Consider the following 15249-nt stretch of genomic DNA (forward strand, 5'->3'; position numbering starts at 1 on the left):
ACTAAATAATCCACTTAGCGACCCTGTCATTACAACTGTCCCATTTGGTCAGATCTCTTCGAATGCACCACGCTCCTGTACCTGTAAAACCGTCCCTCTGCTGTGGAGCGGAATGAGTTCACCATGAACTTTTTTTCTACTGGCAGAGCGCCTCGTGCTGTCACATTCAATGAGCAGTCAAAGCGAATTTTGAACATGAATTTTTAATATGCATGTCAGGCCTCAGTGTCTATTAATACCTTGGATGACTGATGGGGCAATCATCCATTATCCATGTTAGCTAAAAAAATAAACCAGCCCCAACATGGAGCTCTATCAATCTCGCCGCCACTCAGTGCGTTCGCTGATTTGAGCTAATTATTTGGAGGGCGGCCCAGAATAACGTTTAGGATAATATGTTTGTTCAACATCCCGCTGTGATTCTTGGAGGGGTTTCAGAGGCCGCGGGTTTCCTGCCAGCGTCGGTGCAACCTGCCTGCGTTCCTCTGCAGCAGCGGGACGGCCGCGTCCCCTTCGCCTTGACGAAACCTACTGTATGAGTGCTGCGCTCACGTGTGGGAATCCTGGATGCCCATTACTGTACGTGGTCGAATGGAATAAACAAATGTCGACAGAGTAAACCAATAAAAGCCGGTTTAACAGTATGTAAAGTCAAGGTCTTTCTGTGTGGTGCGTTTTGTCGGTTCTGTGTGACTTTTTCCACTTGTTTTCCTCAGAAGGTCAAACCTGTTTGTAATAGACACTATACTATACTGTTATTATAAAATGATTTCTTGAAGAATATTATCAACAATGAACGCTCTATAATAAGGAGCATGCAGGACTTCATCATGCTGTAGCTGCAGTACCCACAAGCAATCTGTTACCTCTCAGTGCCAGACCGGGCAGCCAAGCATGTGAAGCTGCCCATAACCATGTGATCCAAGACCTCATGATGGCTATTTTTCATTTTTTAGAGCTATGCACTGCACAGGAGAAAACGCCTGTAAAGGCCGAGAATCCTCTCGAATTACATCCTGGATAAAATGAAAACGCACACATTCAGGAGACATTGTTTAAAGGAGGCTGAGCAAAAAAGTTGTAAGGGAAATCATTATTTCCCGTTCTGCTAAAAAACAGGTCAATCTTAAATCATGAACAATGATGAACAAGTAAAAGGACGTCAGCCTACTGTATGAGCTTACTTCAATCACACCCATCTACTGTGGCACATTGTGACCTACATTGTGAGCTTATTGTCAGAAACGCTGTGAAACTGGGGCTGAAATTCTGAGCTCTCTCACTGCACGTTGGACTCATCCGGAGCCTGTTGTATAATCCACGTGTTACTTCAGCTTTGATTCCTCTGCTGCGTTTACAGCCAGAGGTCGTGTCTCACAGGCTGCAGATAATGTCGATAGCTCCTACTGTGCAGCAAATTTCACGGTACCTGGACATTTTAGCGTTGCTAAAAGAATCCAAATCTCCAGAAGCTTTAAAGAAGCAACAAATCGGGGGAACAAAAGGTTGAATCAACCTCAAAGGAAGAGCTTCCATCCGCCCATTTTTAATGTTACTTCACCAGTCCTGTGGAATAAGACGACCACGCTTCACAACATAGGAGTCTTTCGTGAACTTGTATGTCACTGTCCAGTTCCGTGTGAGAACTTAATATGTATACAAGATATCAGTGAGTAAGTATGAACAGACTGGTGGGTTGAATCACTTGAGGGAAAAGCTGTGAAAACATGTAATCCAACATACGGTATGCATGTTGCCTGGTCTCTATATTAAATATACACTGCTGCAGAAAATCTCCATTTAAATGATGCGTTGCACACCCATACATTTAAACAGGAAGCAGAAGGCGGCGTTAAATTTAGGGTCTGCCTGCATTCAAGTGTCATTTCACTGTGTGTTTGTCTAGCACCTGGGTGGAAATATAATAAAACATCAAGCTCTAAATAAATGATACCATTATTCATACTCAGACGTGTTAGGCGATGAAAATACAATCGATTGTACAGAAAAATATCTCTATTCACCTACCCAAAAGGATGTCCATATATTAGTCAAGATAGCATCGCAAAGGTCACTCCAAAAGGTCATTAGAGACACTTTGCACCCTGTTGTTACAGTACATTGTCTTTAACAAGGACCATGAGGTCCAAATCGAGCTGCCTCAGATGTTGCGTTTGGAAAATCCCCCAAAGTGGCACGCTACAGAGACTTCACGACTCACAGAGCCACTCCGATAATGATTTGTGCAGGCTCTGGGTGCCCCAGCGGCTGCTTGGGCTCCAGGGATTTAGCATCTGCGCCACATCCACCCAGAGAGCTGGGCGCACCCGGTGGGCAGAACGGTATGTACCGGAGCCAGGAGGAGGATGACAAGTAGGAGCTGATGCCGAAGGGGAGGTCGTAGACCTCTCCGCTCTCCAGCGTGTTGCTGGAATCGTCCTCGTGAGCCTTGTTCCACGCCAGGATGCCTCGTTCGTGCTTTGTTCCTGTTGGACGCGTGTGGCATTAATATCTACATTTGCTTCCTTGTTGGTTATTTAATCGTCCACAGCCAGTAAGATGATACCTGGAATGGTGTTGTCCAGCACGAAGCCAAAGAAACCTCCCACAAACATGCTGGTTGTGAGAAGGACCTGCAGCACCTGGTCCAGTTCTACCACACCTGAACGCAACACAAGGAAAACTGTTAAGGTAGCAGCTCCAGTAATTAGATGACAGTATAGGAGCTATTGCTGCATGTATGCACCTGTAGCGATGGCTGTCGGGTTCTTCAGTATCCAGTTAGGAATGACAAGTCCAGAGAACATGGAAAAGCCAAAGATGAAGATGTTTCGGGCTGAATTCATATCTGCGTACTTGAAAAGAGAGGGAAGCAAAACGCATGCTTCACTTCAATCCACACATTACTATTGTGCTATTATACATTAAGGAGTATTATTGCTGTGGTGATGTTGGTTTCGAAACCTGTAGATTAGAAACTCCTGCAGCTGAAATGACCCCGAACATAACCATGAACATGCCTCCGATCACAGGCGACGGGATGGTGGTGAATATGGCCCCGGCTTTACCAAACACACCCATGACCACCATCAGCACCCCGCTGGCCACGATCACCATACGACTGCCCACCTGCAGAACAAGGCAGAGCCCGTGACGGCCTGCAGTGAAAGGAGACGAATCCCAGAGACAAACGTCTCGTCGTACCTTCGTAATGCCCAGGGCGCCGACGTTCTCACTGTACGAGGTGGTGCCATTTCCTGTGCCCCAGGCTCCGGCCAGCAAACAGCCCAGCCCCTCGATGCCGATGCCCCTGTTGATGGCATGCTTAGGGGGAGGCGGGGCCCCGGACAGCCTGGCGCATGCGTGGTAGTCTCCGACAGACTCAATCATGGAGGAAATCACACCAGCGAGGATGCCCACCACCCCGGCCAGGCTCACAGTGGGCACCCCCCACTGGCCTGGGGTCAAATTCAAACGTGAGACATCAGATCGTCACATACTGTACATGGCCGTTTTTTGCATTTTACTGAAAGGTTCACCCACCTGGATATGGGAAACTGAACCAGGGTGCCTGCCCAATAACGTCTCCTTTTATATCAGTGCGGGCCAGGTAACCATACTGGTCTGGATCAGTGGGAAGCACATTGTAGGTTGTCAAGATAAAGCAGATCAGCCAAGACAAAGTGATTCCAAGCAGGACCTGTAGATGAATTAATAGTCACTGGGTTGGGTGCTGAGATTGTTCTAGCTGCTAAAAACACAACTTTCACGTACAGGGAGAATCTGGAAGATGTAGACGCGGGAGGTGTGCAGCTTTTTGTCCCTGCTGTACGTTGGGAAAGGCAAAGAGATGTGACGCAGGTACTGTGAGAACAGGATGATCAGCGCTGTCGTCCTGTGGAAAAGGAAGACACGAACAAACCTGACTGTACTGTACCAACGTCAAGTGTCTCAGAGCTACGTTCTTTTGTTTAATAGGTTTTCCTGCCGCTACAGATTTGTATAAGACTCTTATTTTATTATGGCTGAACTGTAGCTATAAAATAAAGCAGATTTAACATAACCTACTGTTTGAGATTAACAATTATTGAGAAAAATTGAGCTTTATGCGTTTAGCCAAACTCTAAAACTCTCAGGTGCTGCATTATATTATCACGATCACAAATTTAGACCATCACGTGAGGTCCTCCATGCCGCAGCAACACTGAGGCCAAACCCTGAAAGTCCACTCACATGGAAGAAATGCCCCAGTGGTTGCCAGCGCTGCTGCCGGCTGAGTCGAACAGTGACAGTCCAATGAGAGAGATGGTGGGAGCGATGGTGAGGGGCCCGATGAAGCGCATGAAGAGGCCGATGAGGCCCGAGAAGCCGACAAACACCTGGAAGAGGGAGCCGACCATGATGGAGCCCTGGAGCTGGATGACAAAGACGTTTGATGCCAGTGAGAACGGTTTGGATTGGACAGAGGTGCAGAAAGGTGATGTGGGGCATCTGCTGCACTCACCGCTCTCATCCGACTCTGCCACACCTCTGTGAACTCTGTGGACGACGTGTTGACCAAGCTAGCGTTCTGGGTCCACGAGGGGCACGTCCACTCGGGCATGGACAGCATGGCCATGGAGGGCGCCAACAGTGTGAAGGTGCCGCCTTGGAGAATGGGCAGCCTGGAAAATGAAGGCGGGGAAGTCACGTAATGCAGAATCGTGCACTGAACAAGGTGAGAAGAGCAACAGAGCAACACAAGCTGTAAAAGTGTAGCTCTTCCCAATTCACACGGCGTCTGCAGGCCCTGCTTCCTTCAGTCACATGATACGACTGCTACTTTAAATCATGTGACTTTAGAGACTTGCACCTCACTAGTTCCTATCAGACTTGTTAAATGCACCCTGCTATTGTCATTTTCATCGTGAACTAACGTAAGGGAAGCCAATAATCAATATGGCCGTTGTCCCGACAGATGACTTTCGGGCATCTGCAAAGAGACAAGAAAGCGTCAGTGGTGCTAAGCTACGGGAATGTGGGTTTAGCAAGAAGCAGATTCCAAACATAATGAGATGGAAATTCTTTCCCTAATCCTACTGTGGCCAACTTTTCAGCCAGGCTGAGACTGCGCAAGCTCAAGCACAAGTTCTCGGTTTAGCTTTGTTTATTGTGTTAGTTATGTAAGTTCATAAAAATACTGTGTGAGATGTGATCTCGTTATGTCATCAAGAAAAAAATGTTACGGTACTGTAACGTACATATTGTTGAATCTGGGCCCATTAACCAATAATTAGCATTTTCTATTGTTCATGGTTGATTGACGGTGGCAGGCCGCCCAGTCCAAAAGGGGTTAGGAAGCAAAGCTCAGAGCTTGTCCTGTTCTCCTGGTTTAATCGGAAGGTGCTAATTCCACTTTAATGCAGCCCGATGTTCTGCTGGATTTCTGTGTCAAAGCGTGAACCGAAGCAAGGCGCCACAAGGCTTACTCAGCGATTTAACAGCCTCAAAGAGAGAAAAAAAGCCTCTAATTAATTTGTCACCCTAAGCGCTTTTCTGCTCTACTTCTTCTGTGGTTCTCACCTGATGCCAACGGTGACCTGCAGCAAGGTGCAAATGCCAGAGACGAAGAAGATGGTGCTGATGAGGTGGCTCTGCGTGAGGCCGTCGTGCTGCAAACACAGGCCCTGGGACAGGATCAGCGGGATGGCGATGATGCCTCCGAATGCGGTCAGACAGTGCTGAGCGGCAGGAGGACAAGAAGAAGAAGAAGAAGAAGACGAAGAAGAAGAAGAAGACGCCGGTTTAATTAATCTACAGCGCGTGTCAGTGCTTCGTGGAGCTGTTTACTGACACAAGCTAAGATGCTAAGATGCTAATATTTCCATGATCCGATGACATAAAACAAACTTTTGCTGACGTCATCTCAGACGTGTTTACCAAGTCACCCAGGCACGTGCTGCGGCCGGACGGGACTAAAAGGAACCTAATCAACCGTGAAGGAAACATCCAACAGAAGCAGCGTTTGCGTTGCTACGTTACACCACAAACATGTCACTCTGGCAACCAGGGAATGTGGAGTCGTTGGCGCGGGCTCGGCTGACACACCTGGACGCCCAGGACGATGCACAGGTACCAGGGGGGAACGTCTGTGACGCAGTACGCCAGCTTGTTGCCGTCTTGGTCCGCGCCGCTCGTTTTGCCGCCATTGGCGCGAGGCAGATCGCAGAATCGCCCCTCGAGCTTTTAAAGGCCGGAGAGAAACGCAAGCGGGTGAAAAATACAGCAATGACGTCACTCTGCAGATTTAGAGTTAGAGTAAGTTAGATCAAATATGTGAATGGTTTTATTTTTATTTTACCACAACCCAGACAACAGGACAGAACCACAATAAATCAGGTTTTGTTTGTCTAACTACTGTGGACGTCATTCGTGTTGTCAGTAATGTGATTTCAGTCACGGAGGAGCTGGAATGTAAACAAGTACATCCACATGTACCCATGACCATGCAATGACCAGAACATTTAGTGTTCTGTCTAATTATTATTCTTAAATAAACTAAATGTTCTGGTAACTTAGTTAATAATAACTATTAACATTAAGAACAGACAATTTAGTTTTTTCTGTCTGTATTTTCCAGTTCATCAAATCACTAAGTAAGCGAGTAAGTAAATTAAAAGCTTCTCCATTGAATGTATACATGTACATTTATATATTTTATACATCTAACTATTTTGACTTAACTTCACAGTTATCCAAATGTTTCTGCTCGAGGACTAAGCAAATGAAACATGTACTCACTGCAAACGCGTAGTTGTCCAGACCACTGCCTTCCTTCTCTGGAGTCATGTCTTCAGCCTAAAGGCTCAGGTGGTGGTCGAATGAGGCAGGGGTGAGAAATGAAAGGAGCATTAGTCGGACAGGAGGGAGGTCAAGGGGAGAGGACTGGAGGGGAGTAACGGACGGGGAGGCAGGAGCGTGTGAGCGCATGAGACGGAGTGGAGCTCAGACATGAGACCGCCGCGTCCCGCCGACCGTTCATGTGAACCCAATTACAACAGTAGCAGCAGCTGACCCGCCAGCGTCCGAGCAGACAGGAGACATCCTGTCAGACGGGTCACACGGCCTTTGTTGTCTCTGAGCGCCTCAACAAGAGCCCTTTAAAAAGCTAAAACGTATAATTCCCAGAGTTTGCTCTTTTAAAACTCACCGATTGCTGTGTGGCGCTGCTTCTCCAAACAGTCACGGCTGATGCTTCTGTTCAACTACCTTCCTCCTAATCTTGACAACAAATGTTGGTTTTAGAGGACCAACCTCCGGGACGATCACATGTTCCTGACACTATCACATGGTACGGAGCGGGTTTTAAAGATGGGTAGAAGTTCACGACATGTTAATTTCATTTCCTACTCGACCATACATCTCAAGGTCCCGCAACTGGATTTAAGGTCAAATTAGATTATAGCTCTAACTTCAGAGTTTGATAGCAGCCCGCACCCTCTGAATTAGGAAGTATTAAGCCCTAGACTCGCATTCACTGTATTTGCATTTCTTTGCTTTTCTGATTCCAAAGTCAAGATCCAAGTGTTAAACTGCTACTAAAAATGCTTTTCTGTTGCCAACTCCACATAACGTATAACAATTCAGTTTTGCTTTTTTATTGCTCTTTTCAGTGTTATTTTTTATGTACATTCATAAAAGTGCAAACACAACATTTCAGGACTTGTCAGCCCCTGGAGCTATAACAAATACTGTACTGTGTGTAGAAATCGTGCACACATTTCATGACTATCAGTGTTTTTGATCTGTATCGGCCGCGGTCGTCATACTCGCACTGCACACTGAGGTCTTTTGTTGTGTATAGCCTAAATATCAGCCGACATTTTGTTAAAGGTTACAACTCAGAAAATGAAAGAGTATGTTTAGTATATTATATATATATATATATATATATATATATATATATATATATATATATATATATATATATACATACAGTATATTTGTATGTATTTGCACCAACCTTAAGTTTTTTGCAAATCATCTGTAAATCAATTTGCCCCAAAGAAACACTTCAACAAAATTCACCAAAAAGGGAAATTTAGCTCACATGAAGTGTGCAAAGCTCAGAGAGTAGCAGCGCTGGGACATCATGAGGCTTTCTGCTTTGTGTGCATGTGAGTGTGTGTAATATATTAGCATCACATGCCAGGTAGTAAAAGCCTGGGCCCGGAGCCAGTATTCAATTTAATAAGCTAAGAATAAGCCAGAATCACAGCACAAACGTGTCCGTTCGCTTATTCGCGTGTGTGGTGGAAATTTTCCATAAAGAAGTAGATGAGAGAGAGTTGTCCTTTTGTGCGATTTATTGAAATAATAAAGAAAATAAAAATAATGGGGAAAGCAAATAAAAAGCATGGATGTTGATCGTGCACATCAACAAACCAAAAACCAGCTGGGGAGATCAGTGCACACACCACGAAGGTGTGATGCAAAGAGCCCACGATCCTAAAGTTGCTTCTGCCTTTTAGCTTCTCTGTCCGACTAGGGTGGAATGTCTTTCTAACCCAATCAAATTACATGCACCATCTCCTCCCTGTCACAGTGTGTGTGAAGATGTTTACATTCTCACACCTGCATTGCTGACGTCCAACTATCTGTGAGAAAGGAGCACCAAGTCTCAACAGACAGAGACACAACTCCCCGACCTTGGGTTTGGGAGCTAGAGTTGAGAGTCTATCAGGCAGAGACAACCATTGAACAATCTAGGTGAAATGTCAAATGCATACAGTAAGACAAAACATAAGATATTAATTGCAGAACATAAGTCATAAATCATATAATAACTGCATAGAAGTAAGGAAGACACATAGAAATAAGGAAGAGACAATTTTTGCCATAACACTCCCCCCTTTTGATTACACATTAATCAAACAAGATCCTTGCAAATGAAACAATAAGTGTATTAAGTCAAAATTCAAAAATACACCTTCACATAAAATGCAAGTAACTTAGGGATAAAAGGTTGGGAGCTGTTTTTGGTGGGTAGTTATACAAGAATAACTTCTGTATCGGCATGTGAAGAAAATAAGCCCATAATCATATTCGTATCAGATTATATTTCGTGGTCAGATAGCCTAAGACCATCGTCAAAGTCATTAAGTGAATTAGAGTTGGGGTTTTTGAACATAGTGCATTGTGTCATTTGATACGAGAGTGTTGCTGGGGTCGCACGCATGATGAGACCTCTAACCAGTGTGATAACGCAAAAACCAAACAAGAGAATCACAGCCATCTCAATTATAAAGGAAACAGCTGCAGACATGAGAACAGATTTCCATTTTCCAGACATCTCGTCTAGCCAATTCCAAGGGAAAGAACCTATACCAGAGTTAGCTGAGATTCTGAAGGCCGTGGAGCGCCTTCGCCACAATACCATTAGAATCAGTGTTATTCAGGATGTAAGTACAATATGCGTCTCCAAACACAACACAACCGCCTCTTTTCTCTGCTAACAACGTGTCTACGGCCATTCAATTGTAATGTAATAAAGACAATTAATGTATGATAGCCATACGTTTCCGGTGGGGTTCTGTTTCATATATTCTTAAGATAGATTTAATGCTTTCGGATCTTTAATTGTACATTTGCATCTAGAGCGAATAGGAGATTCAGGGATTTAACCAGAATGATGATGCATATTTCCGCTTGTGTTGTCTTTCATCTGTAGATGAAGGATAGAACTAATTGTAGCAGTGAATAAAGTGATTGTGAGCAAATTAAACACCAAGTCAACTTTAGGATATTTAAACTCAGTGTTGTTGTTGTTGTGAATTTTCTCATTCAAAAGTAGTGTGTAAAGTTACATAGAAACATCATATGCTAAAGGCAATAATCCAAGTAACATAAAATGAAGTCTAACAAAGCATGTTTACAATTGATGTCTCGTAACAATCTGCTTCTTCCTGTTGAACAGTAGCGTTAGATTGTTTCCAACCTGTGTGTTGATGTATTGCCAGTTCGTTGGAGTCCTTCAGGTTGTGATCAGCTGATCACAGAGACACTTGGGATTCGTTATCACCGCCAGGTTTCCTCCCAATGTCCTCTGAGTCACTGTCACTCCCGTGATGTGAAGAGTCTACACGTCGTCCAGCGTCGGCAACTCAAGGCTGCTCGTGTGTGTGTTTTCTCAGGAGCGTGTGTGTAGATGTATGGTCTGATAGTGTGATTCACCGGCGCAGCTTCAGGCGGCGCTTGGCTCACACCTTTAGCTGAACGGTCAACGCAGCCTCGCCTCAGTGCATGTGTGAGCACAGCGAGGGTCGACCTTCTCAGTTCTTTTCGTCAGTGGTGGTTTCTCGTGTGGTGTAGATATAGATGGAGGGTCGTCTGTCGGATCCGGGACCTTCCTGCAGTGGCTGGAGTGGATCCAAGTCGCTCTTTCTGCGATCTTCACAGCCGTGTTGGTCGTCAGAAGGACCTGGAAGGGACCTTGCCACCGCTTTGAGTTCCAGTGCTTCCTGCGAAGCTCCTTAATGATCACCCAGTCTCCTGGTTGAATGATGTGCAGTGGTTCTGTCGCCTGTTTTCACCTGTTGAGAAATCTGAATTGTGGGGAAAAAGTGTTTGGGCGGCACTGCTTCCATCAGGCCCAAACCAGACTCCATGGCTACAGGTGGAACCATTCGTCAGCCAGAGTCTGCGTTCCTGTGAGGTAGAAAATGTTTAAAGCACAGGGAGAGAGGAAGAAAGGAAGGAAAGGATAGAGAGAGTTGGAGAGAGGAAACAAGGATCAGGAGAGGAAACAAGGATCAGGAGAGGGAGGGGTTGTTGGGCAGCGACCTTCGCAGCAGCGTCTGCAGCTGCACGTCGGCAGAAACAAAGTCGTCACTGATGTTGGACAGTTACAAACAGCATTAGCTGTAGGCAGCAGGACAGCGTCCAGCAAAGCAGAACCTTATCATGATGTAAGATAGGTTTGCAATCAGACTTCAAAGCTTCCCATGCTTCCAAGGAGAACCAACGTGTGACAAGCATCTGTGGAGTCTGTAGATGGTAACAGTCTCTCCTTCTGCTAGTTTACCAGCTTCAGTCAACGCAATCAACTCTGCAGCCTGAGCAGAGCAGTGTCTTTGCAAAGCGCCAGACTTCACGACGGACTCTTGATAGTAATTTTCAGCATGTTGAGCAAGGTGGTGTTGTATCTAAGCCATCTGGCTGTAGAAAGATGTGATGTTTTCCAAAAGAATCAAAGACACAGTATGAGGACAAAGAACAGAAGTCGTACAACCTGATCTCTCATCCACTGTTTGAGTGAAAGGTCGCATAGGGTCAGATCAGGAAGACCCAAGGTAGGAGCCGACTGAAGAGCAAGCATGAGGTCAGTGAACGTTGTTCAGCCTCAGACGTCCACGTGAGACAAGAAGTGGACGATGAAGACGTCTGCATCAGAACCCTGAGTGGGGCCTCAAAGACAGTAAAGTTAGGAACGAAAGTCCTACAATAAGAACAAAGACCTAGAAAAAACATCAGCTGTTTTTACGTGCACGTTTTAGGCAGGTTTCAAATTGCTTCAACTCTGTTGGGTGAGATGGATTTGCCATCAGCTGTAATTACAATGACCCAGAAAATAACCTTTGTCTGAACAAACTGTAATTTAGACAGGCTCTCTTTGTGGCCTGTAGCATCCAATGTTTCAGTAGCTTAGTGGTGTCTGCAGTAACGCCATCTATGGCTCCTTTAAGAGGGTGTTGTTGTTCACATGGTCTGTGGTCAGATTTAGGTGTGATGACCACTGGTTCACATCCTCTGATTGAACCTACATCATGTCTGTGTGTGAGTCACAGGGAAACAGGGCTTCCTGTAAGGCTGAGTGTTGGGTCAGAGCGTCCTCTGAAAAATGAAAATAAAAACATGTAGTGTGTCATTAGAATGTGGAGGTTCACTGCTTGTTGTGCATGACAGGCAGAATAAAAAAAAGGTTTTTGTTTTTTTTTTTTAAGTATGCAAAGTAGGTGAATACGTCACATGGGGTCAGAAGTCGTTCACCAGTCTCCACCCCGTTCACATCTGTTCACGAAAGGACCCACGTCCTGTCATCTGTCTCCATCATGTTTTCACAGAGGGACGTGTGTAACTGTAAAATAAACATCAAAAATCTTTTTGTTCATTAGTAAATGAAATCGCAAGCGCAGACCTGTGTCCATCCCAAAAGAGGGAAGTTGAGGTCAGTTTGTGTGTGTGTGAAATCATAAACAAGCTGTGAAGCAGCCTGTGTGAGGGCCTCAGTTACAGCCCCCCCTCAGCAGCCAATGATAAGAGCACAGCTGAGCTGAAGTTAACACCAACAAAAGAGGGATTATTTAGAATGTCTGTAGATGTAACCTGCACTCCGTCTGGAGTGGAAATCAATCAAATATCTAAACTACATGAGATCTCTTCCTAAAAATTTAACTGGGCACAAGTTTGAAAGCAAAAATGAATGTTAAGGTGTCTTGCTGCAGATGTTGCACAAGACAGTGAAACAGTAAGTTTTCTTTAATAGTCTGGTACGTACAGTAATTATTATTACTTCTCTCTAATAGTCGTCTTCCCTTTAATAGTCATTGATAGTCTGTTTCAGTCAGTTTGAGTCTTCCTATGGTCTGTTTTTGTTTTCTACAGTCTTCTAGTCTGGCCAGACAAACCTATATTGTGCACAAGTATTTTTAGAAACATGAAGGATTTTATTACTGAATTTGTTGCAAGTTAAAATAGTTTAAACCCATCAGACTGCAAAGTCATGCAGCAGTTGTCATTTAGCTGTTTGTCATCATTGTAAAATCACTCTGTGGGATTTTTTTAAGCAAAAAGCGATTCTTCATTGCGAGCAGATAAGCATGAACATGAATTTGAGCGTGTATCAGCTGTAAGCGTGTTTCTTCATTGCGTGTATGAATGTGTGTGTGTGTGTGTTTGCGGTACCGTCTTGTACGTCACGTGAAAAGGAACCGTCACCTTCCTCCTTCCCCAACCATCAGTCTCATGTGAGCGCCAGCGGGTGAAGCCTTTCAATGGGACAGTTGTTCCTCGATGACAGACCTTTCCTGGATGCTTGGATGCAGCTCTATTGGGCCGATCACGTCTGAAGCCTCTCCTGTTGTTTCAACCAGTGTCTGTGTCAGAGCATGTCTTCTCTGCTGTTGCTCTGTCCTTGTTTTCCTTTGCTGATTGTCATAAGCAGGTGTCTGTCAGACACACACGCTTGTAGTAGCTGGTTCATCTGATGAGCCCAGAACGTGATGGCTGCAGACGTTGTGGGAGTCTGTGAGGCGTCCATGCTGTGGTCTGTGTCCTCCAGCTGCTGTGGTGTCAGAGCTTCCACCCTGTTCTGGTTGTTGGTTGGCGCTTCTTCTCCTTTGGTTCTTCTGCTGATGGTGGGAAAGGAGTCCAGATCCGGATTTACCCTCATCGCGCTCAGTTCTGCATTAGAATAGAGAGCAGAAAGAATGGGAGCATTTGCTCTTGGCATGACATGTGTGTGTGTGGTGTGGTGTATGTGTGTGTGTGGCGAGTGCAAACAATTCTTCCCCAGAGTTGTTATCTCCTTTTTTCCTGTTACTCTCATCACTCTTTTGTTTCTTTTAGGGCTTTAGTTTTGATAGTTTTGCTTTTTCAAATTTCATCTTTTTGTATCTAATTTTTCTTTTAAAGGTGCATATGTCTTTTACACAAGCGATTCTCCTTTTGAACCCATAACCAGTTTCCCACTCATGGAAACATGAAACGCACTAATAACCATATTTACTTTTTACTTTTAATTACCTTTAGTTTTGTAATGCTGCAGTCTGGTGGTGGAGACTTAGATCGCCCCGAACCCATCTTTCAGAGTCCCGGCGGTTTTCTGCCTTAGATTTTTATGTGTTCCGGCCGGAACCTTCCCAAAATGCCTTTTTATCGGACGTCTCCGTAAAAAGGGAACCAACCCGATCTGGCGACAGAGTCTTTCACGAAGTACTTCCTCAACGTTAGGCCCCTCTAGGCCCGGGGCCCTCGTCTCTTGAAAATACTTCACTCTGCAAACGCACTCCCTCTTTCAGAAGCCGTCTTTTATACTCAGTCCCCCACGTGTGGACCACGCACAGATCAGAAAAACATGTCTGTATCCTCAGTACAGACGGAAGCTCGGTTCCACGAGCCAACCCTTAGCAACCACCGTCTCGACCACCAGGGCACACTTTGACCTAATTAATTTTACCCGAATATTAAGTTTTTTAATTAAAAAAATTGTTTGGTCCTAATTATTATATTTTAGATGTTTTCAGCCACATAGTCGTTTTAGAAATATTATCTCTTTTCCTAGTTATATTTTCTTTTTGTTTTTTCCCAAATTAAAAGGAATCTCTCTCACCGAGCTGAGCCAAATTAGGATTTGAGTTTGAATCTGAGTTCGTGGATCTCGTCAGAGGCGATCCAGACGGGTGAGCAGTCCTCCCAGCTCTGAATGTCTGTAGAGGTTTGGAGGCTGAGCGACCCTAGTCCTCAGGACTATCGTCCCTGGTCACACCGTCCAGACGACCTGCTGCGGGATCCTGCCGACAACGCCAATTTCTGTGGTGGAAATTTTCCATAAAGAAGTAGATGAGAGAGAGTTGTCCTTTTGTGCGATTTATTGAAATAATAAAGAAAATAAAAATAATGGGGAAAGCAAATAAAAAGCATGGATGTTGATCGTGCACATCAACAAACCAAAACCAGCTGGGGAGATCAGTGCACACACCACGAAGGTGTGATGCAAAGAGCCCACGATCCTAAAGTTGCTTCTGCCTTTTAGCTTCTCTGTCCGACTAGGGTGGAATGTCTTTCTAACCCAATCAAATTACATGCACCATCTCCTCCCTGTCACAGTGTGTGTGAAGATGTTTACATTCTCACACCTGCATTGCTGACGTCCAACTATCTGTGAGAAAGGAGCACCAAGTCTCAACAGACAGAGACACAACTCCCCGACCTTGGGTTTGGGAGCTAGAGTTGAGAGTCTATCAGGCAGAGACAACCATTGAACAATCTAGGTGAAATGTCAAATGCATACAGTAAGACAAAACATAAGATATTAATTGCAGAACATAAGTCATAAATCATATAATAACTGCATAGAAGTAAGGAAGACACATAGAAATAAGGAAGAGACAATTTTTGCCATAACACGTGAATAAATGGTTGTATTTCAGCTCCCTAAAGAACATGAAGCTGGTTGTAATGGGCGGAAATGCTGTTGTTGTCATCTGCTCA

At 44.8% G+C, this 15249-nt stretch overlaps 1 protein-coding gene and 1 long non-coding RNA gene across 4 annotated transcripts; both read right to left on the minus strand.

Moving 5' to 3' along the window:
* Positions 1-1517: 1517 nt before the first annotated feature.
* On the minus strand, positions 1518-7516 carry slc23a4 (solute carrier family 23 member 4). Of its 3 annotated transcripts, XM_029154686.3 has the most exons (13): positions 7190-7516; positions 6781-6837; positions 6088-6222; positions 5563-5720; positions 4505-4664; positions 4234-4415; positions 3775-3895; positions 3544-3700; positions 3205-3458; positions 2965-3129; positions 2747-2855; positions 2567-2662; positions 1518-2486 (listed from the first exon to the last, which is right to left on the minus strand). In XM_029154686.3, the coding sequence occupies exons 2-13, from the start codon at positions 6826-6828 to the stop codon at positions 2218-2220; spliced, it is 1854 nt and encodes a 617-aa protein (XP_029010519.1). In that variant the 5' UTR covers positions 6829-6837; positions 7190-7516; the 3' UTR covers positions 1518-2217. The 3 variants fall into 3 exon arrangements, with proteins under 3 accessions (XP_029010519.1, XP_029010521.1, XP_029010520.1); XM_029154688.3 differs by lacking the exons at positions 6088-6222; positions 6781-6837; positions 7190-7516 and adding an exon at positions 5920-6031; XM_029154687.3 differs by lacking the exons at positions 6088-6222; positions 6781-6837; positions 7190-7516 and adding an exon at positions 5890-6023.
* Positions 7517-8327: 811 nt separating this feature from the next.
* Positions 8328-15159, minus strand: LOC129604273 (uncharacterized). Its single transcript, XR_008695032.1, has 2 exons — positions 12007-15159; positions 8328-11871 (listed from the first exon to the last, which is right to left on the minus strand). It is a non-coding gene; the product is annotated as an uncharacterized LOC129604273 (long non-coding RNA).
* Positions 15160-15249: the final 90 nt, after the last annotated feature.

The sequence above is a fragment of the Betta splendens genome, chromosome 6 (assembly GCF_900634795.4).
Source record: "Betta splendens chromosome 6, fBetSpl5.4, whole genome shotgun sequence".
In the NCBI taxonomy this organism is placed as follows: domain Eukaryota; kingdom Metazoa; phylum Chordata; class Actinopteri; order Anabantiformes; family Osphronemidae; genus Betta; species Betta splendens.

Coding starts and splice junctions, on each gene's coding strand:
- slc23a4 (XM_029154686.3), bottom strand. CDS start 6,828: ATGACTCCAGAGAAGGAAGGCAGTGGTCTGGACAACTACGCGTTTGCA. Junction 3,130..3,204: donor GCGCCCTGGGCATTACGAAG/GTACGACGAGAC, acceptor CTTGTTCTGCAG/GTGGGCAGTCGTATGGTGAT. Junction 2,663..2,746: donor CCCGACAGCCATCGCTACAG/GTGCATACATGC, acceptor TGTTGCGTTCAG/GTGTGGTAGAACTGGACCAG.